Source organism: Liolophura sinensis, chromosome 3, assembly GCF_032854445.1.
Source record: "Liolophura sinensis isolate JHLJ2023 chromosome 3, CUHK_Ljap_v2, whole genome shotgun sequence".
In the NCBI taxonomy this organism is placed as follows: Eukaryota; Metazoa; Mollusca; class Polyplacophora; order Chitonida; family Chitonidae; genus Liolophura; species Liolophura sinensis.
The window spans coordinates 10,992,517-11,017,151 of record NC_088297.1 but is presented as its reverse complement, the minus strand read 5'-3'; the positions used below and the strand labels follow the sequence as shown (position 1 = coordinate 11,017,151).

General features: G+C 38.7%; 1 protein-coding gene across 1 annotated transcript in view; it reads right to left on the bottom strand.

The window, feature by feature from the left end:
- Nucleotides 1-796: 796 nt before the first annotated feature.
- Nucleotides 797-24,635, bottom strand: part of LOC135463718 (glutamate--cysteine ligase catalytic subunit-like) — a 41,917-nt gene continuing 18,078 nt past the window's right edge. The window contains exons 9-17 of the mRNA XM_064741127.1: nt 20,062-20,178; nt 16,893-17,031; nt 15,253-15,365; nt 14,050-14,142; nt 11,727-11,831; nt 10,624-10,705; nt 9,063-9,169; nt 7,937-8,057; nt 797-5,377 (exon numbers count right to left, since the gene is read on the bottom strand). Of these exons, the coding sequence (XP_064597197.1) occupies nt 5,088-5,377; nt 7,937-8,057; nt 9,063-9,169; nt 10,624-10,705; nt 11,727-11,831; nt 14,050-14,142; nt 15,253-15,365; nt 16,893-17,031; nt 20,062-20,178 (1,167 nt within the window). The 3' untranslated portion in view covers nt 797-5,087. The remainder of the gene's footprint in view (nt 5,378-7,936; nt 8,058-9,062; nt 9,170-10,623; nt 10,706-11,726; nt 11,832-14,049; nt 14,143-15,252; nt 15,366-16,892; nt 17,032-20,061; nt 20,179-24,635) is intronic.

Genomic DNA, 24,635 nt, shown 5'->3' with positions numbered 1-24,635 from the left:
CAGTTATGTCTTTCAGAATACAAAGTGCATGTACACCAGAAAAAAACATTAAAAAAAGAAGTTAGGCCACATCAAGTTTAATTGTTGTTTTTCGGGCAGAAAAAATCTTTCTTCCAGTTTGGATGATGGTATAAAAATAAAAACTTAAAAATCAACTAAACTGTGGAAAAAGTGGATTGTCCTGGGAGTTTGCTCCATATGTTCCAAAGTAGTGTATTTGAGAGCATTTAATGTGATTTAACTTAATAAAGAAAATGTAAAAAGCAATTGAAAATATTTTTAGATACATTTTCTACTCACCTTTCCAATGATGGTCACTTTTTTTTTCTTGATATTTCTTTCCCTTCAGCAAAAGTAAAAGTACTATACAATCATCTACCCACACAAATCAGACATTAAAATACACCTACGGGGCAGATATTAAAAAGTTGTTTGTTTAGGATAAACATAATTACCCCAACTACCTTCTGAAGAGTTATCTTTTTTATTAGAAAAATCAGCATCGATCTTTTGAATTTTGTTTTATTGAAAGTCTAATCGCTGCATTTAGAATATTATACCCCAAATGTTAAATGTAAATAAATCCATATTAATCAACTTTAAAATTAATTTTAAAAAATAAAATTTCCTAACAAGAAAAACAATAATGCCCAGAATAGCTTGTGATGTTATATATAGATATATGTAATATGCTGGTGTCCATACAATATCCCCTCCCTCCCACACCAAAAAAAAAAAAAAAAAAGAGAAAGAAATACATGGACATTTAAAATTTATAAAATAAGCAAGTCACCCTAAACAAAGAACTTTTTAATTTTGTCCCTGTGTCTGAGGATGTGGTGCAAATCTATACATATCTGGTAATATATACAAACGTGATATATACTTTCTTTACATGCAGATATATATTGTAATGCCCTAATCACCATAAAACCATATAATAATATTAATTAATCAACCTTCCCTGTTTGTCGCCTTTTCCCCAAAATCAATCACAGAAAACGAACATCACTCAACATTTACAATATCTGGTAGAAAACATGACAAAATCAAATCATAAATATTTTAACCCTTTGTTAAAAATATGTCCAACATCTTCTCCCTGGTTACCAATGTGCCCATATCATGCTGAATATAACCTTTAATAACTATATTTAAAACTCTTTAACTACAAGGTCCAGTAAAAATCTAACTATGAATTTTAACACTGGTATACACGTGGGTCTGCCTATCCTTAGACGTAACAGTGGCTTCTTCACATGGTAATAAATTTTGTTTACAACAGTACAGTTTAAAAATTATCCTAATGCCACCATACTGAAGTCCATTTTTCAGCTGTGATGGGTAGATGCTATAGTTTGCTTTCTTTACCTACATCATACACAAAACGGGAGTGAAAAATTTTTGAGTATGGTCTTAAACATCAACCAAACTAATAACTAACTCAAGAGTTAGCGTATATACAATACAATATTTGATATCACCCAAAATGAATGATATCACGGTACACTCAAATGAAGGTGAAAGGAAACCCCACCCACTTTTTTAAACAGTTATCGCAATAAAGAAACAAGTATCATGGTTGAAACTTATTCTTATGGCCTATTATGCACATTTCGAGTTTTTACAGCACAATGGTGCTAAGATATCAACAGTATCATAATCAGGTGGAGAGTACACATCACAATTATATTTCTCAGGCACAGTTCATTTAGGAATAATTATCTTTATAAAATTCCATTTTAGTGTTAATCACGACAACAATATTTTCATGGTTCGGAATTGGTCCGCTAAAACTTGCCGATTGCTCCCTGTGTATTATTAAACGAAATCCAAAATTGTCAACCTATTCTACTTTGACAAATTCTGATAAAACTACACGCATCTTGCATATTAATACTACGGTGGATCTCACATCTTTGTCCAAATCTTTGATGATTTTAAAGTTAATTTGTTCATGTTCTTCACCTAAAATAGTTCACACAGCGTCTAAATGAAACGGCCAAGATTAAAGAATTTTCCAGAAACTTGGAAAAGCTTTCATATATCTGGAAGTTACAACTGAAGCAATCATCTGCAGGCTGATGTTCAATGGTGGCATCTGATACAGGGGAGATAATGCGGCAGTAGTAAGAGAGTTATTCCCCCTTCTTGCTCCATGTCGCCGGACATGCCAGAAGAAAGCAAACGAGCTATTAACATACACATTGAGCAATGAATAGAAACTCTTGAAAACGTGTTCTAGGCACCATAAATATCTATTTACCCACCGCTAAAGCCCAACTACTTTTTATAACACTAATTATTTTAAAAAATATAATAAAATGCTAAATGCACATCTCACATTAGTTTGTTTAACTCTGCCTGTCCTTGGGTTGATATATGAACTATTTTCCACATTTAATCTATCCGTAAACTTTTAGGAATTCAAGAAACAGATTATCATATTAACCGATTTACACATATTCATCCATGAAAAATTAAAATTTTCAGTTTACTCAAAATCTTGAATATTATGCTCTTTATCTTATCCAGTTATACGAATACATTTCATATTTATGTACACCAGACAAATTACACTGATTTACCACGTAACGAGCTGTAGTGCAGGGGAGATAATCTGACAGCTTCCAGTCAAGATGACAGAGTTGTCACCCTTGAATACTTTCAAATTGGATATAACGAACACATTTATAACATTATCACCAACTGTAAGAGACGGACTGAATCTTAAAATAATCTTTTCAATCTGTACTTGTGAAACTTCTAAATCTTGACAAAGGGTCATAAAATTTTATGAACAATTAACCCTCACATTTCATGAATTATAACGTCTATGTCTAAAACACCCTTTTTATTTTTCTTCAAAATCTCCTGAGTATAATTTATCATTTATTACACTGAAAACCAAAAGAGAAAACAATTTGCCTTTTTTTCTTTTCCTGCATCAACCTCATAAAACATTTTAAAGACATTTCAAAAAAATTACCATGAGGATAATTTATAATTCTTTCACTTCAAAACTGTATTTAAATTCTGCCAAGTTAGCTAAAAATGAACCAAATGAGCAAAACATAAGCATTCATTTTCCAAGATACCATTTCTAAAAGGTTGAAGACAGACATTTTTTTTGGTCATAAAATAAAATATGCATCTCAGCATTCAACTACCAATGTCATTTCAGGCTATTTATATATGTATATTCGGGCTTTACACAGGGTGGAGCAAAAATATGGACCCATAGGAACTAAAAGATAACATCACACAAGAAAATGAAACCAATACAGGGAATAACTCTATGCTTCGAAATGTGCAAAGATCATGTGTCTCCCGAGCAAGAAAGTGTTTGGAGGGAGGTGGAAGTCAGTTTGAATGCTGATTGTAAACTGTAAATTGTTATATGGTAAATTGCCTATTGGTCCAGACTTTTGCTCCACCATGTATATCGTCATTCAAATGTAAGAGATAAATTCTAAATTAAAATATGTGCACGGTATAAAGAAGTCTCTGTTATGAAAAAGATTTCTGGTCAACAAAGCCAAATACACTCATCTGAAAAGAGTGCGCAGAAGGAATTCTATATTATGCACAATATTTACCACTTCATCACACAAACCAGAAAATCTTGTAGTACCCTGTAATCAGATTTGCAAAAAGCGGAAACACAAATTCTCTATAATAATGTTCTGTAAATGCTTGATCATACTCCTGTCTATCGCCATTCAATAAAAACGTGAAATACTCAAAATTAATATGAAGTGATTAAAATTTCAGTGGTTTAATTTCCATCGATACAAGTTATTCTCAACTTTCTATACACAGAAAAAGGCATCTTCAGGTGCAGATTTTCACAAGGAAATAATTTTGTATTGTCACACTGCAATATCTGGTATTCTACAAATACATAAAATGTGTTAACTGTTTAGGAAGTGACTTTTTCACACTGTCTTACACATGTTGTATGTTTCAACAAGGACATGGCAAAGGTGTCAGCATGCACATGATAGGTGTCAAAATGGACATGCCAGGTGTGTCAAAAATGTACACGACAGGTGTGTTAAAATGTACATAGCGGATGTGTCAACATGTACACAATAGGTGTGTCAAAATGTACATGACAAATGTGTTATAATGTACCCAAAGGATGTGTCAAACGCACATGTGCAAAAATAAGTATCGTACACAAAATTTTACTGCACAAAAGAAACTCCATATTATGATGGAGATGTAGATTTCAGACAGTATTCCTACAGCAAAAGCTTGGAAAAATGCAAGGCTTAAATGTAAATGCAGTTAATAATTTGCTTCTCTTACTTGATCCTTTGATCAATTAAGAATATTTCAATTAAGACAACAAACACATCAGAGGAATCACAGCACCTTGGAAGAGCCACAAATTCACTGTGCTTACCTGACACGCTAAAACTATAACAGTAAACGATCGCAAAGATTTATTTCTTCATTTGAGTATTATCTAAAACCCTGGAATTTGATCACGAAGAGTTTCGCCATGCCATTACAAACCAGTAGGTGCAGAGTTCAGCGCATATTATTACCAAAGCTACACAAAAACTGCGTGAAGATTGTCTTCTTCAGGAATCAATTCTCAAATAATGTAATCTCAAAAAACAAAGATTCGCTTATGACTCATCAGGAGCTAAAAGGTTAAGTCTGTATCTTCTAATTAGTAGAACTACTGGACTTAAGCGTTCACACTCTTTGCAGTTCCTTTGTGAGTTGTACCAGCTTGTTTCTTTGCCTGCATTATGACTCAATATTTCAGATTCTATTTTTTCCTTCATCTGAAGCCCAAATATTAGGTCATAATGAAGTCTTTTTTTTTCACTACCTTTGTAAATATAACATTGTTAGTGGAGCTACTGGACTTAAGAAATTGCTTTGAGACTGTTGTTCTGTTACTGTGATTCGAATTGGCCTGTGGAACTACTGGACTGAAGAAGTTGCTTTGAAACTGTTATTCTGTTGTTGTGATTCGAATTGGCCTGTGGAACTACTGGACTGAAGAAGTTGCTTTGAAACTGTTATTCTGTTGTTGTGATTCGTATTGGCCTGTGGAACTACTGGACTTAAGAAGTTGCCTTGAGACTGTTTGATGCTCTGTTATCGTGAGTCATATTGGCTTGTTTCTTGGTCTGTAACTTAGCCTCTGCCTTGATGACGGCCGGTGGGATGTCCTCTGTGGTGCGTGAACTGTAACAGGGCGAGAGCTCGGGGCATGACGCCTCCCCGGCAGACACCTTCCTACACAGCTCCAGAAGATCAAAGTTCACCTCCTCGTTCACAACCGAGTCTCCATGGTAACTGGGGTGCTTGGCTACAAAGTTCCTCATCCACCTCGCTGTGGTTAAGAGTTCACCTGAAAATGAGATGTGTGGATGTTCAATGGATGATTAATTGATAAAGCAACGTGCTGTCTCAGTGTCATCATCATTTGAAATTGGGGGACCTCCATGGCTCAGTTGGTTAGCACGCTAGTGCAATGTATTGACCCAAGAGCCTCTCACCAATGCTGTCGATGTGAGTTCAAGTCCAGCTCATGCTGGCTTCCTCTCTGGCCGTACATGGGAAGGTCTGCCAGCAACCTACAGACGGTCATGGGTTTCACCCGGGCTGTGCCCGGTTTCCTCCCACCATAATTCTGGTCGCTGTCGTATAAGTGAAATATTCTTGAGCATGGCATAAAACACCAATCAAATAAATAAAATAAATCATTTGAAATGTACACTTTCAGGGGCATACCACACATATTCTAGTGCTGATAATTCTGGGAATTGAACCAGCAACCTCCGAGCCTCCCAGCAATACCTGTCAAAGGTCAGACCTTTCAGCCAACACGTATCTTACAAAAACAAGAGGAAGCTGACTGGTAGACCTCAATTGCAAACCATCATTACTCCCATAGCTAAACATAGTACAACTGTCAACTGCAAAATTGTTCAATTAGTTGCATGGGATTAACAGGATTAACACAGATCTTAGTGCTGAAAATTAGTCCCGTCCAGGTATCGAACCAATGATATCCCAGTCAGGCAACTAATTACGAACAATACACATCCACTGTCTAGACCATGTAGCCAACAGTCCTCGGAAAAAAAAAAAAAAATATATATGTATAATATTATAATATGAAAAAATATAAATATATACCCCGAGCGTGTAAACGTTCATTTATTTATCTGATTAGTCTTTTACATCCTAATCGAAAAAATTTCCCTTATACAATGATGGCAAGGGCGTTATGGTGGGAGGTAACTGAGGGGAAGCCAGCATGAGCTGGTCTTGAACTCACAGTAACCTCCTTAGTAAGAGGCTCCTGGGTCTTTGTGCTTACCCCTCAGCCACAGAGACTCCTATAGTGTACATGTACATCGCAAATAATGATAAAACTTTAATTCTTCAACCGATTCGCATGTTTGCATGGTGTTTATTCAAGCATATTCTGAAAGCATTATTCTCTGTAGACTGATGAAAATACACTTTTTGTGAAGCCCTGAAATTGGCCAATCCAACCAATGAGGTTTTGTCCCTGGAATTAAATTAAAAATGTGCATAAATTCCACTGAAAGTTGCTCTTTAATATGCAAAATGGTTGAGGAGTTAGTCATGTTACTTAAAGGTGGGAACATACATCTTATGCCTGAGCATAGGCAGAGGAACTGATCTTGACCTCAGGGCTGTCAATGTTTTCTGAAGTTCAAAATGAACCCGTTTTCCTGATTATTTCATGACTACTGCTACTTTTTTTTTTTTTTTTCAAGATACCACTAAGTTACCAGTCACATGTTAATATGTTAACCACCTCACTGAACCACAGTGCACCTGGTGTCCACATCCACATCTATCTCACCCAGGTATATCTTTACATAATCCACCTCACACCTCAAAGAGGAGAATCTTACCTGAGGTTTGTTTAGAAATGAGGTTGAGAAACTAAGCCAAAGTGCATCTGGTGTCCACATCCACATCTATCTAACCCAGGAACATCTTTACACAGACCACCTTACACCTCAATGAGGAGAATCTTACCTGAGGCTCATTTAGAGATATGCTTGGTATACTGAGCCACAGTACACCTGGTGTCCACATCCACATCTATCTCACTCAGGTACATCTTTACATAGACAACATCACACCTCAATGAGGAGAATCTTACCTGAGGCTCATTTAGAGATATGCTTGGTATACTGAGCCACAGTACACCTGGTGTCCACATCCACATCTATCTCACCCAGGTACATCTTTACATAGACCACCTCACACCTCAATGAGGAGAACCTTACCTGAGGCTCATTTAGAGATAAGGTTGATATACTGAGCCACAGTACACCTGGTGTCCACATCCACATCTATCTCACTCAGGTACATCTTTACATAGACAACATCACACCTCAATGAGGAGAATCTTACCTGAGGCTCATTTAGAGATATGCTTGGTATACTGAGCCACAGTACACCTGGTGTCCACATCCACATCTATCTCACTCAGGTACATCTTTACATAGACAACATCACACCTCAATGAGGAGAATCTTACCTGAGGCTCATTTAGAGATATGCTTGGTATACTGAGCCACAGTACACCTGGTGTCCACATCCACATCTATCTCACTCAGGTACATCTTTACATAGACAACATCACACCTCAATGAGGAGAATCTTACCTGAGGTTCATTTAGAGATATGCTTGGTATACTGAGCCACAGTACACCTGGTGTCCACATCCACATCTATCTCACTCTGGTACATCTTTACATAGACAACATCACACCTCAATTAGGAGAATCTTACCTGAGGCTCGTTTAGGGATAAGGTTGATATACTGAGCCACAGTACACCTGGTGTCCACATCCACATCTATCTCACTCTGGTACATCTTTACACAGACAACATCACACCTCAATTAAGAGAATCTTACCTGAGGCTCGTTTAGAGATAAGGTTGATATACTGAGCCACAGTACACCTGGTGTCCACATCCACATCTATCACATCCAGGTACATGTTCATTAGTGGGATTAACCCCGGGAAATCTGAGCCCTACGAACATAAAATGACGACATGATTTTGGATTTGGGCAGCAGCTCTATTATAGGGAAACAGTAGTACAAAACACAAGGCAGCACAAAGCCCTTTCACGACTAAATGTTCAAATTCCCTCACTACAGTCAAAGGAACCATACTCTGTATTTGTGATGTTTGTGGCAATTGTGAAGAAGTATATTAAAAAGTTCCGAGATTCAGATCACCAGCAAAGTTAAATGGACTGGTCTTGTTCACTAAATTACATCCAAATTCATCCATAACCCAATCTGTAAAGTTGCTGAGACAAATTAAAAACACTGACAAAAACAAACCAGGTACAGGTAATTACAATTTAGAGAAACACAGAGGGACATACAGCACATAAAGCAGTTTTATTCTTCAACTAGGGCGACTACACAGTCTGAACCAAGGGAAACAACTCCTCCTACACAATAAGACCCACATATTTCGAGTTAGCATCCCTTAGTGTGTCTTCAAAATACAGTAGATTCAAAAAACATAACTTTGATGTTGTACTCTTTACCCCCTCCCAAACACATACTGTGATTCGCCAGATTTAGTTCTCATTTTGAAAGAGCTCCAAATTTTTCATTGCAGCTAATAAACTGTTATAGTACGAACATGTGAAATTCATGAAAGAAATAATTTTTCATGTTTTTAGGTGCTGATAATTAAATACATTGTAATTCTTTCTCAACACCCTTCCTGTATATTTCTGTATTATTTTTAGTCCATAAATAAGCATTTGTACATTTATTACTGACTACTGGAAAAAAAATTTTTTTATCATCTACAACAAACAACTCCTGTATTTCTTAGTAAAATAAGCAGTATTATTATTCTGATATATTTATTATTAACCTAAATTGTGTTTCTGATCAAATTCACATAACAAAACATAACTTAGGATAAGAAATTGATTAAAGTAATAATTATGACTTGTGGTGGAAGACTATGGGAAAACAGTGAGGGGCTTTACAAACAAATTACAAACCACACCTTGCCATTGATGATTTCATCCACACTGAAGAGATCATACTCATCCTCAATGTTACAACACTTTGGTCTCTCCCCACAACACTCAGAGGCTTCAGGTGGGCTGGACCCTGTGGGGTTGATAAAGGAAAAGATAACCATGGCAACAAATCAGCCTGAATAGAAATATTTGTACACATAATAAGGGCAAAATGAACAAACATATATATGGAACAAATATCGCAAAAAGAGAAAAACGATATCACAAGTGAGAAAACAATATCACAAGTGAGAAAATGATACCACAAGTGAAAAAATGATATCATGAGTGAAAAAACAATATCATGAGTGAGAAAACAATATCACAAGTGAGAAAACCATATCACAAGAAAGAAAACAATATCACAAGTGAGAAAATGATACCACAAGTGAAAAAATGGTATCATGAGTGAAAAAACAATATCATGAGTGAGAAAACAATATCACAAGTGAGAAAAACCATATCACAAGAAAGAAAACAATATCACAAGTGAGAAAATGATATCACAAGAGAGAAAACAATATCACAAGAGAGAAACGATATTCAAACCCCTTTTTCTTGGAAAATTGTGGAAGCCGCCATTTTGTAAGTACTGGGTTATCTCATGGGTGTCAGTTTTCTAATGCTCCAAGTAAATCAAAAGCGCTGGGCCCAAATACTCAAATCAGGAAAGCTGGCTTTAATTAACGCAGATTAATTAAAGATCGAAAATTGAGGTACTATGTGTGGATAAAAATAGGACATCAACTGAGACATACCGCTGTGTACATTGGCTGATTGTATCAAAAACCTGATTTTGGCTTGATTACTGGTTGTGTGAAAACCCAATTTCAACAAACAGCACACAATAATACACAGACAAAATCTCTGAGTCATTCTTTTCTGTCTAGGTGACATGCGGTAGTAAGAGGCTTTTTGACTATACAAAAGGAAGCAGGCAGTGAAGTGGTATTAAAGAGCTTGCACTCAATTGTCATTTTCACAAGGGTTGGTTACCAAAAAAAAAAAGAAGTCGTTGACAACGCCCTTGTTTGTTTATTTATTTATCTAATAGGGTTTTACATTGTACTCATGAATATTTCACTTATACGACGGTGGCCAGCATATTGGTGGGAGGAAACCGAATGGAGCCCCCGGGGGCCCAAGATTAAACAAGACCATCCGCAGGTTGATCCCAAACCTTCCCACGTACGGCCGTAGGGGAAGCCAACATGAGCTGGACATGAACTCACGCGACCCGCATTGGTGAGAAGCTCCTGGATCAATGCGCTGCACTGCCATGCTAACAACCTCGGCAAAGAAGGCTCCTAACAATGCCCTTGTAGCAATCTGTGCAATCTTACATTTGTCACACACAGCTTGTCTCCACCATTATTGGCTACTTATACATATGTGGAAAAGTTTGTCACCAAGATAACACAAGGCTGCTAGTTTACCCCAGGCACTCCAGTTTAATCCTTCACGTAACTGACTGTCACCATACACGTGCAAACAATTCTCGAGAAATTAAATAAATAAACTCAAAACGAATCTTCTGTACATTACCTGTAAGAACGTCCTTCCTGAAATAAAATTTGCCCTCTCTGACACTGTCTCTCTTCTGAGCCGCTATCAAGTTTTCATCCACCTATTACAAAAGGAAACATACTGTAACTTCATTTCTTCTTCCCGAGCATGGCATGAAAGACTATTCAAATCCATAAATGAAGATTGTATTTGTCGTAAAAAAAAAAATATATATTTTCAGAGGCTAATAAATATGATAAAATACTACATTTTGTGCTGAAACCTACCTTTTTTCAGTTGGGTATCATCCTATATGTACCTTACATACACACACACCTCAAAACACGTTTCTAAGATCAACCAAGCTTTTTGGGTGCACAATGAGTAGCTTAGTTGCGGACAGAAATCAACTACTGTACATACAACTTGATCAGTGAAAACAAAACTACAGGTACATCTGCCCTGGTATGTTGCTTAACCTTATCAGTGAAAGTAACAGCCTGAAAAATAGTTTCTGCATAATTTGCTCAAATACTTATCACATGTTATCTTAAAATGCAAACTATGCACTTTCCATAAAAAAAGTGATAACATATAACAGTGAAAGATCTCAAATTTCCTCCATGACAAATTTGCATATTTGGTCTGATTCCATTATCCTTAACATTTATTTATTTAGCTGATTTTTTTTTTTTACGCCATACTCAAGAATATTTCACTTATACGGCAGCGGCCAGCATTATAGTGAGAGGAAACAGGGCACAGCCCGGAGGAAACCCACGACCATCCGCAGGTTGCTGTCAGACCTTTCCACGTATGGCTGGAGAGGAAGCCAGCATGAGCTGGGCTTGAACTCACAGCGACCGCATTGGTGAGAGGCTTCTGGGTCATTACGCTGCGCTAGTGCGCTAACGAACTGAGCAATGGACAGCATTATGGTTGGAGAAATAAATACTGGGAAAATGTAAGCACCAAAAGTAATATTTCATGACACATTTATCATCCTCTACAGATGTACTTTTTAGGGTGAAATTTCTAAGAGAAATTACCGTACTCTTGTAACCTATATATTAACACTGTATGTTAAACTGTAGCATTTGTCTCCCTTTGCACCAATGATCATGTCCATCAATTTTACCTACCTTTGATATTGGAATGAGAAAGTTAAGCTTGAAGGTGAGTATGACCCTTGTCAGAAGTACAATGAAGACGACGTAGGCTGCGTTCTCAAAGTCTGACAACTGCACCTGATGAGGAAAAACAGGACAGCTGTGTCAGAGATATACATCAAGCGTGCTTGTGTATTTGAAACAGGTGACCCCGAATACTCCTTACTGGAATTCTTCAACCTTTTCGCATGTTTGTGTACGCTGTTTATTCAAGCATATTTTGAGGACATTATTCTGTGTTTACCGATAAAATTAAATTTTTTGTAAAGTCCAGAAACTGGCCAATCCAACCAATGTATTTTGTCTTCAAAATCACCCAAAAAAATTCATAAATTTCACTGAAAGTTGGCCACAAAAAGGTTGAGGAATTAGGATTGAGCGCATGTGCCGCTCTCTATATTCGCTTTACATCACTGCCACTACTAGGTTAACAAAAATTTTGTCATTAAGTCTTGAACAAAGCCAAGGTCACTTGGGTCATTGGGGTCATTGCACACGAACATATGTGGAGAGGCTATACCTATAAAAGCACATGTGCATCACACAGGCTCGAAAGGTCAAGCTTGTCTAGTGGTGGCAGTGCTGTGAAGGCAGTGTACGAGCTATAGATGCACTGTATTATAGGGATATGGTAACTGAGTGCAGCACATATTCAAGGGAAGTTACTCCAGCCCTTTGTCCCCCCAGTCATCCAATAACTCGTAACCGAACAGATCATACTAAGCTGACCATATCAGAAGACATCATACATGTATCACTAATGATGATCACTAACGATGAGCTTCTCAGGCTTTTCATACAGCCTCTTCATTTTCACATCAAATCTAGGTGAGTGAGTGCTTGGGGTTTAAAGACGTACTTAACAAGTTTTCAGTCATATGACGACGAAGGAATAATTAGAGTGCGTGTAATGTGCCTCCTTGTTGCAGGACGGATTTCCAACGCTCTTTTATCCAGTGCTGCTTCAATGAGACAACTTACCGAAGGCAAGTAAGCCTCCCAGCTCGAGCCATTATACCAAGCAAGGAAGTTACAACTACCTCTTCTAAGGTCTTAGAGATGACTCGATCCAAAACTGACCCTGGATCTACTGCTCCCGAAGTGGATGCTCTACTAACTGTGCTATCAAGGCCGGTCACATCAAATGTGTAAAACAAAACAAATGGATGAATATAAAGAAGTGAGAGTTTCCCACTGTGGGTCAGCAGTACATATGAGGCCTTTACAAGCTTGTAACTAAAACAAACACTCATCTTGTACGCATCTGAAAATCTCCCGACTTAGTGACAAAGTAAAAGCAGCAAGAGCTGAATTTATACCTGCTACTTTCCCTCATTTCCTATACTATCATTAAAAGAGGAATTTGTAACTTCCTCTCTCGGGGTTCAGCATGAAGGGGATAGAGAAACGAGTGGTTGACCCGTATCTGTATAATGGCTTGGGCGGGGCGGCTTACTTGCCTACGGTAAGTCGTCTCAGTGAAGCAGCACTACGTAAAAGACAGATGGAAATTCATCCTGCAACAAGGAGGCACATTACATGCACTATAAGGATTGCTTCGTCGTCATATGACTGAAAAATTATTAAGTACGATATCAAACACCAAGAACTCACTCAGTACGATATATGTGATCGGTAAATTACTGTCAACAAATGTGGCCTAACATTTTGTCAGGTCACATAATACAGTATAGCTTTTGTTACCTTTGGCGGCTTTGTTACTGGTACCTGTTGTTTGACAGCATTGATGACGATGCTGTATATATACCGGTAACTAATTACTAACGATTAGTGTGCACGAGTTATATTTAATGACATTTTGAAAGGTATTGTATGTCAATGTGCTTTTCTATGGTACTGTTTGTTCCCCTGGTTTACTCACTCCTATCAAATAGTAAGAGATATATTATACAGGTAGTGCATGCTGTGGAGTTGTCAGGAATTGTCAGCTCGAGAGAAGTGATAGTTGTACTTTAAATTGACGAATTTGTATGTCTATAAAGGAGCTATAACCACCGTCTGGGTATTTACTTTATGAGCAAGCAGACGCCAGAGAGCTCTTAAAGGGAGATAAATGTTGTGAAATAAACGCACATGATCGTTGGACATTAGCATGAGATCGTTGGATATTGCCTGGTGCCCGTAGGATGATACTTTGTGAGCGTGGCATGGCAGTCTTTGACACACATGATGGCTGTACATCATGTTTTGCGGAATATCATGTGACCGTGACCGTATCCATGAGGACTCCTCCTCCCTTCCTCCCTCCCCACTACCTCCCCACCCTAAGCCTCACCTCCATAGGCCTGAACTCCACCCTCCAGCCAATGTTTGAGTTAGGGGGAGGCGGTTTGAACCTCATCGTTTGCCAGTTGGTGGACTGAATGTTCTGAAACACAAACATCCAAACAATTAAATACTGTAAAAAATTTTTCTAAACATTCACACCAAAGATGTTCCACCCTAAAGACGTTCTGGCCTGTATTTTCATTGTAACAATGCATCATCTCCCTACATTTTGTTTGTCAAAGGAACAAATATCAAGTTTTCTTCACTTAAATATCACATGTACCATTCATCATACAAAGTACTTATTTATTTCATTTTCGTTTAACACAGTTAAATTTTAACTTAGAGAATGGAGACCACTTTCACAAGTTGAGGAAACCGAAGTGCCCAGAGGAAACTGAAGTAGCCTACTCAGAGGAAACCGAAGTGCCCAGAGGAAACCGAAGTGCCCAGAGTAAACCATTGACCTTTGGCAAGTTACAGGCCAGCTTTCCCATATCACACTGATAGAATAATAATGACCAGAGATTATCAGCCTTAATAACATTTCTATCCAAACACATATTCATTTTGTTAGATGAATAGTTTATTACAGTGAAACTCTTTGGAAATAAAACAAATATATTTATTCTCATTTTATCTGGTAAAGCATTAAAACCACAGACAACGCTTTCACTGTCATGTAAATACACTTGACAACACTCTTTGCCCTAAGCTCCAGCCATGAGAAGAGCCACCAAAAGCTGGATTTGAACTCACAACCTGATGTGTTAAATGCTGCTGATCTCACTTAAAACCACTCAACCAGCAAGTGCTCTGATTTATGTTTCATATTTCGCACACGTGTGCAGAGATTTGCAACCCAATACATTTAGACCATTTCAGTGGCCAAATGGTTAGAGTGTCCTCCTCTAAGTCGGGAGACCTGGGATTAGCAGGCAAGGTCAGACTAAAGACTTTAGAAATAATACTTGTTGCTGCCTCGCTTGGCACTCAGCACTGAGAGTTTGGGCAAAGAACTAGGACTGGTTGGCCCAGTGTCAGGCTGCAGCACTTTGGCGGTGTGGACTCGCCCTGCCACATGACGACACAGTACATCTACACACACCTAATGAGTCCCCCTCAGGTCTTATAACTGAAAAATTGTTACGTATGACGTAAAAAATCCCAGCATACGTACATATATATCAAACCATTTACACGTACATACCTCAAAATGGTCAGTATCTGTAGTGTCATCCTGATCAATCTTTTCAGAGAATAATGAAATTGGGTCTCGTATGAAGAGATGAGCAATGTGTTGGGACAGCAGTTTGTCTATACCTAGATATTTAAAAAAAAAGGCCAAAACCCAAGTTAGTCAAGGTGAAAGTCAAGTCAGAGAGATTGGTTTCAACTCACATTTGTGGTATAATAGTTTTGCATTAGGCAACACCAATATTTTCTAATTGCAATTCAGCTGCCACTCAAAAAACTTAAATATGGAATAATAATAAAACTGAAAATCAATCTTTTTATTTTGTCCAGTTTTGAAGTGATCATGATTTTTTCTTGTTTTTCAAGGCTTTTCAGATAATGTAAATATGTATTCAACTGGAAAAATCGCCTACATTTTCAACAAATTAGATGATTTTCAAGTTTCACTTTCATTTCCATACTCTCTTCTGATACTGAAAAAAAATTTAGTCTACCCATATAAAAAAATAGGGGCCTCCATGGCTCAGTTGGTTAACGTGCTAGCGCAGCATAATGACCCAGGAGCCTCTCACCAATGCGGCTACTGTTAGTTCAAGTCCAGCTCATGCTGGCTTTCTCTCTGGCCATACATGGGAAGGTCTGCCAGCAACCTGCAGAGGGTCATGGGTTTCCCCTGGGCTGTGCCCGGTTTCCTCCCACCATAATGATGGCCGCCGTTGTATAAGTGAAACATTCTTGACTAGGGTGTTATTCACCAAAAAATAAATAAATATAAAAAAGAAGAACTAAAATTGGTGTGGTCTTACTGGGAATTTGATTTCATTGGATTCTTGAAATCATCAAACCTCACCAGATTTCTGAAAATCATTTTCAGTTTCAGGGCTTGACAAAAAGTATAATTTCATCAGTCAACACAGAATAATGCCTTAAGAATATGTTTTAATAGACACCTTGCAAACATGTGAAAAAGTTGAACTACAGAACCATATTTTTTATTTTCCTACTTTTTATGTACTTCCAACATCATGACATACCGTTAACGGCATTTACTCGTCTACCTCTGGCTTTACAGAAAAGTGACCTTACATGTACTTCTTCAAGCTGTACATCACAAAATTCACAAGCCAAAATGGGGGTGTTTCCAGTTGGAACTCTTTCATTCTTTTAGTTACATGTACATTTACTATGACAGATGCAGAACAACAGTGAGGCAACTCTGAACTATGATGCTATCTACAATGTAGGTCGATACTTCCTTTTAATTCAAAAACCATTAGAACCAAAGACAAGTGGCCTCACATTACATCATTATAAGGAGTTACCTCACTAGTGCTCTGTGGTTCAATGGGTTTTACTATTATAACATGGTCGTCAGAAAAAAAAAAGTTTCGCAAAAAGTTATTTTAGCGTATACGAATGGTGGAGAAAATTGGAGAGCTGAACGTTTACAGCCATTTAAGAACTTCCTGGTGGAAGGACATGTCATTTGTACCTCCAGATCACTCTGACAAAGGTAATCGGTAAATGAATGTGAACAAAAGTTGCGTAACATTTTTGACAAGTCACATGATACATTAGGAGATAGCTTACCTTTAATGACAAAAGAGTTCAAAACTGAACTACCCCTAATCTCTGATGGCTATAGTCATTTACCTGCATCTTGTAACTCCGAGAATAACTCCTTGTCATAGACGAGGTCAATGTCATTGTAACAGACGCTGTCATAGGAAAGGTAACTATCAATGGAGTCGTAACGAGACTTGTTTATTCTGTAGCGATAATTCTTCAGCAGCTATCAAACAAGAAGTGATAATATGTGTTTAGATCACAGCAAACGACACAATGATTTATTTATTTATTTCATTGGTGTTTTATGCCGTACTCAAGAATATTTCACTTATATACCGGCAGCCAGCATTATGGTGTGAGGAAACCTAGCAGAGACAGACCTTCCCACGTACCACAATGACTTATCTGTGCATACATATATGGGGTATTTTTTAGCAACACCTCACACCCTTCTGTCATGGTTAACAAAATAATGCTACGTATACAAAATTCATGTATAAAGGCAAAACTGCATGCAATATTCAACCTTAGAGAATGTAATTTATTATCGTAATGATGTCATTGGCAAATTCCTCATTGGTGTTTAATGTTATACACAATTTATTAATCTATCTTTATGATTGGTGTTTTACACCGCACTCAAGAATATTTCATTTACATGACTGCGACCAGCATTATGGTGGGAGAAAACCGCAAAGAGGCCCCGGGAGAAAAATGTCATACATACAAGAATTTTCCAGTCATAAGATGGCTGTCAGTTTTATGCAGGAGGAAACTAGATTGCCCATGGTAAACCACTGACCTTTGGCAAGTTACTGACAAACTTTTCTAAATATCCCTACAGATTTGTGAACCATATTGGTGAACAACAACACATGGGAGCCGCTGACTGCTTATGGTCACCGAAGCCACACAAAAAGTGAGAAGAAGGGGATCTACAATTTCTCTGTCCATGTCTAAAGCCGGGATTGAACGATTATTGCTCATTATTTACGTACAAAGACAAATTTGCATGAAATAGCCTTGTACCATAATGACGTTATAGTCAAAGATTCTATCAATTCAATTTTTTTGTAATGGACATCAATTCTATTAATTTTTTTGTTTGTTTAATAATGAAGCTTGAATAAAAGGATAAATAAAGAACAAAGTTTTATTTTTATTATTTATTTCTTTTACACCGAAGATTTTACAAAACAGTCAAAAAGCATTAAAAAAAAAAGTAATAATGACAAACCCTCTAAATTACTATCTACATTTATGCGGAGGTTTTGTAATTTTTGTTCTCTTTTGGTAATTTATTTTCTTCCTCTTTTTTCTTCTTCACATATTATAAACACATGTAAGCATATGCACGCAGAAGGAAGCAACTGGGCTGTTATTCTCAACATCCAGCAGATCCACCGGATTATCCTCACGTGAGGTATAATCTGTTAATCCTATGGGCTTAGCTCTGACAGATGTTCCCGGCTAATCTGTCGCCCTGCCCACAAGAACCCAAACAATGATCCTTGTTCCAAGAGGTTGTCAGAAAGTTGTACACATAAACGGGTGCATGGAAATTATTTACACTGTTTATACTACTACAATCACGGCATGAATGCTGTTTTGTTACATCTGGACAACTGACTTGATAATTTGAATGATACATTGAATTTCCTCATATTTCTAGCTGCTGTCAATGCTTGTGTGGCCTTGGCGACAATACTGGGTCGACAACACTTGAGTGAGTGTCTTCATAGTGTAATGCTTGTTGAAGACTACCTGATCAATTCCATCAACAGCATAACTGTATGTTACAAGTGAAAAAGTTTACAACTGATTTGCCCAAGGTTAGTGGTTTACATGGAGCAATGCAGTGTCCTCCTCCCACAATGCTGATTAGTTTTCTTTCAAACAAAGTATATGTTAGAGACTACAGGCTCTTGCATGAACTGCTTCGCCCCTGTCCCTATATGGAGACACCAGTCTCTTACCACTTCCCCATGCCCCCTCCTCTCTGACAACTATACCCCCACCCTGTCCTGTCACAACAGGCTCTTACATGAACTGCTTCTCCCCCGTCCCTATATGGAGACGCCAGGCTCTTACCTCTTCCCCACACCCCCTCCTCTCTGACAACTATATCCCCACCCTGTCCCGTCACAACAGGCTTTTGCATGAACTGCTTCTCCCCTATCCCTATATGGAGACGCCAGGCTCTTACCTCTTCCCCACACCCCCTCCTCTCTGACAACTATACCCCCCCACCCTGTCCTGTCACAACAGGCTCTTGCATGAACTGCTTCTCCCCCATCCCTATATGGAGACACCAGGCTCTTACCTCTTCCCCACGCCCCCTCCTCTCTGACTACTATACCCTCACCCTGTCCAGTCACAATAAGCTCTTGCATGAACTGCTTCTCCCCCACCCCTATATGGAGACACCATACTCCTACCTCTTCCCCACATCCCCTCCTCTCTGACTACTATGCCCCCACCCTGTCCAGTCACAATAGGCTCTTGCATGAACTGCTTCTCCCCCATCCCTATATGGAGACACCAGGCTCTTACCTCTTGCCCACGCCCCCTCCTCTCTGACAACTATACCCCCACCCTGTCCTGTCACAACAGGCTCTTGCATGAACTGCTTCTCCCCTGTCCCTATATGGAGACGCCAGGCTCTTACCTCTTCCCCACACCCCCTCCTCTCTGACAACTATATCCCCACCCTGTCCTGTCACAACAGGCTCTTGCATGAACTGCTTCTCCCCCGTCCCTATATGGAGATGCCAGGCTCTTACCTCTTCCCCACACCCCCTCCTCTCTGACAACTATATCCCCACCCTGTCCTGTCACAACAGGCTCTTGCATGAACTGCTTCTCCCCCGTCCCTATATGGAGACACCAGGCTCTTACCTCTTCCCCACGCCCCCTCCTCTCTGACTACTGTACCCCACCCTGTCATGTCACAATAGGCTCTTACCTCTTCCCCACACCCCCTCCTCTCTGACTACTATACCCCCACCCTGTCCTGTCACAATAAGCTCTTGCATGAACTGCTTCTCCCCCGTCCCTATATGGAGACACCACACTCTTACCTCTACCCCACGCCCCCTCCTCTCTGACTACTATTCCCCCACCCTGTCCTAACACAACAGGCTCTTGCATGCACTCCCTTCACATTTTGGAGACATCAAACTGTTATAGGTACTGTTCCTCAACATTCCACTCCCCAACCCGCTTCCCTTATTGAGACACACCACGCTCTTACCTCTTCCCCCCTTTCTTCTTTGACTCTGTCGTCCACAGACTGGGATATCACTGTCCAGCGACAGTCAATGTCTGCCAGCAAGCCACGGTAAATAGGTGATGCTGCACTCAACGATAACTGGAAAAAGAACATTAACATCATAAATGCTGCATTCCTGACCAACTGGTATACTTGGTTCGTACTTTACATTTGCTTAATTAGAAGGTGGTTATCATCTACATTGAACCCGCCACCTGCTACATGTACTTCTGCAGAAAATTGACCCAAGTAGCCGCCTACTATAAAACCTCCTCTTCTACTTCATTTAATTCTCTGCCATGTAGCTGGCAAAACATTTCCAGGGTAGCCTTTGGCTCAAAAAGATAAAAAAAGCCCTAAGAAATGTATCTCATTTGATAAATTTGACTGACAAATGAGAACACTTCTCACCGGTTTTTCTCTTTTTGTTTTTTTAAATTGAAAGATATTTAAAAAGAAAACAGGAGTTGTTGCCACATTTAAAGTATGCTTGAATGAAAGTAAGAATGAAAGTTACCACCCTCCAATTCATTATTCACGAACACAAAAGAATGGATCGATGGGTAAATGTGATCAAATGTCAGTAGGGGAGTTTTGGGTTCAAACTCTTTATTGTTGAAAGTGCTGCTGTATCATGTGATCTGCCCAAAATGATCTGTTTTTATCACATTGACTAAAAGTTTTCATCAGCCTACACTGGCTGAAAAAAAGTTTCATCAAAAGTAATCAAGAGTGGATGAACGATGGAGAAAATTAAGAGGCTGAGCTGAAGAGTGAGTGAGTGAGTGCTTGTAATGTGCCCCCTTGTTGCAGGGACAAAATTTCCACCGCTCTTTTATCTAGTGCTGCTAAACTGAGACACCTTACCGAGGGCAAGTAAGCCACCCCGCCCAAACCATTATACTGATACGAGTATTGCTCCATCTGAAACTTTATTGCTATAAACTGATCAGTGCAGCCAACACAGAAAGTATATGTAGCTCAAAATTGATAATAGATTGAAACTTGGGCCAAAACGATTGGCCTAAAATGCCGTTCTTCAACTAAAATTCGCATTTTTCACATTTTCATTTATTTTGACTGATTCCCCTAACTCATAGAGTCCTATAAGTGGGAAGGTCTGCCGGTAACCTGCAGATGGTCATGGGTTTCCCCTGGGCACTGCCCTGTTTCCACCCACCATAATGCTGGACATCGTCGTATAAGTGAAATATTCTTGAGAATGGCATAAAACACTAATCAAATCAAATAACTCATAGTCACTTAAAAATTGCTTTCTTTTTTTTGTTATGTGTGATCAATTTATCAGAAAAGCTTAGGTGTTGGCAGTTACAGTATCATTTTAAGCTCTCTATGTGTTTTGGAAATTGTATTTTTACATGCCAAACTTTCTCTGAAATACAGTATATAGATAACTTAAGAAATTTAGCTAATTAAGCCTGAGACTGATAAATGCCTTTCACACCTCCAAACTAGAAGTTTATGCTTGTGTCTACAGATAATTATGCATGTAACATTCCTGTATTATTTATTTATTTATGTGATTGGTGTTTTAGGCCATGCTCAAGAATATTTCACTCATAAAATGGCAGCCAGCATTATGGGAGGACACCGGGCAGAGTCCAGGGGAAACCTACATTCCTGTCATAAGCTGGGGTCAGTCTACAACTTATCAGAGACTCCCATTTAAATAGTGTTATACAGCAATGGATATACCCGTTCTTGTCACTTACATAATGTGTGAATGTGTACAAGTTATATCAACACAGCAAAGCCACAAATCTATGTATGTGTGTGTGTGTGTGTGTGAGCGGAACAAAAAGATTTACCTGACAAATACCATACATTTATTCTGAGAGCCCTAAACTTAACAGATAAAACAAATGTTTCCTCAAACTCTGTGGAAGAGATCAAAAAATCTGACAACACTCAGACTTGTGATCTGAAAAACCGTGTGCTTCAATAGATAGTCCTCATGTATGCACAGTACAGCCGGATCTAATATCCGAATATGCTACGTCCATCTTGGTTGGACTGTATGGTGGTTTGACCATGGTCAGATCCTGTTTGATGCTGGGGGGTTTATGGGCATATGATCAATTCAGGACACATGTATCATGGGAATTAAGTGGCATCTGGCTGGACTGTGACCCTGTGGTTTGCCCACTGCACTCAATGGCTGTAGAACAGTTATAGAGCTATGTGTTAATTATTACGTGGACTTGGACATTTCCCCCTGTGGACAATTCCCCCTGTGGACATTTCTCCCTGTGGACATTTCCCCCTGTGGACAATTCTCCCTGTGGACATTTCTCCCTGTGGACATTTCCCCCTGTGGACATTTCCCCGTGGACAATTTCCCGTATGGACATTTCCCCTTATGGGTCGTTTCCCTGTTTGGAAATTTTCCCCTGTGGACAATTCCCCTTATGGACGTTTTCCCCTATGGACAGTTTTAAGTATAAACATTTCCCCCTATTCACAATTACCCTTATGAACATGTCTTCCTATCGACAATTTCCCTAATGGACAACTCCCCCATGGACAATTTCCCTTAATGGACACTTCCCCCAACAGCTGGACAATTTTTCTACCATATTTCCCTAATGGGTTAATTTTCCTCCCTGCCTGAATCCTTTCACCATAATGCTGGCCATTTTCGTCAAATAAGTCAAATATTCTTGAGAATGGTGTAAAATTCATACAAATAAATGTGTAAATGGCATTTTCACCATTTGGACAATTTCCCTGTATATATGGACACTTGCCCCACTGAACAATTTCCCCTAGTATACACATTTCTAATCTGGAAATTTCACTGGGGAATGTCCGCAACAATTAGGGAGGGGGAAATGTCCACAAGGGAGGGGAAATGTCCACAGGGAGGGGAAATGTCCACAGGGAGGGGGAAATGTCTACAAGGGAGGTGGAGAGTGTCCTGGATCCATTATCACCTATACCTAGACAATTCCACTCTGAATACCTGGTTTAATTTTCACCTTAATTTCAAGTTAATCAACATAGTTTTACACAGTCTATTCATTCAGAGCCATGTTGGATCTCTAACAGAACAATTTCATGGTCCAGTGCACGGAGTGAGTTACATCACAGGAGAAAACATGAAATTCTGTTGATAAAGAAACCAACATGGCCACAAGTGCCAGTCCTTTACACGACAATGTACAAATGGGCTTGAGCGCTTGCATTTCCCACCAGTTACAGCTGCTGTTGTTGCAGGGTGGGGGAGAGGAGCCAAATGGAGAGTCTAACATCCTCCCACCCCAAACCTCCACTCCACAAACACACATTCCAGCCTGCATGTGAGAGGCTATCTCTGATCCCCAGCAAATCTCCTGCTAACTCCACAGACACATATCAATGAGGTAATGTTTGGAGATCTCAGCATGCGGCTGTCCATGTTGGGACCCCAGTGGCTGATGCAAACCCAGCCTGCACCTTTGCAGGTTGCTCAGAATGTGTGGATCCTGAATCTTTCAGGTTATGAACTAATATTATCTGCACAATTTCGTTTTTACAAACATATTTTTTTGGACAGGAATTTTTGTCAATCAATATTGTGCCTACTGAACTTACAGAACTGTCAATACATGGATATATGCAGTCTTAAATACAGGAGTCTCACAAAATCATGAAGAAAACACATGAAAAATCAAACAATTTTTGTATGATGCGAGAACAAATCAGCTGTTTTGGGAATATTCCATTTATACAGTCATTAAATACATGGTATTGCAGAAGACATGGGGATAATAAATTATGAAATATCAAATACTGGTAGATTTTCCACATAAGAATGAATATCTGTTGCAATTTTGCACTGGTCTTGTAGCACTGGTCACACATGTATGCACAGTTCCTGTAAACAGTGCATACCTTGTGGCATCTCATCTGTGCGGTAATAAGTTCAGGCCTGTGATTACCCTGTTTCTTCTAATTTGTAGGACAGATATAAGAATTACATTTTTTTCTCTGCTTTTTGGGAAAGTAAAGATATGAATATGATGGTCATTAGACGTGCTAACGAAGTGAAAAAAAAAAAAGAAACTAAATATTTAGCTCAAAAGAGCAGACCCAACGTCCCAAAAATTAGAGGAATTAGGATATTCTGTCTTTGTCATGCTTGGGTGTTATTCATGGAAAAAAAATATAGATGAATAACTGTTTTATGATTAATCTACAGTAAGTTGTGTCTAGTTAGCAAAAATGTGGTCTTTCCTTCCAAAAGTCTTTGAAGGTTTGCAGTGTTTGAGATGTAGGAGTAAATGGTCTGTATTATCAGCATCATTAAATGTTTCTCACAAGCATGAGTCAGGAGGGCATTTATCATTGAGACAATCTAATAGCAATAAGCATGAGTTTATTGTGTTTTTATTGTTAAACATACACAGCATATCTTTCAGAGTAATGTTTTTTCTGGCAATTTATCAACTTTAATATTTTGATTATGTGGATATTAAATATATATGTATGTTTGTCAGCAGCAGCGCTCCGCAGAAAAAAATGATTTTTCCCATCCAGGCAGAGAAAAATATGCT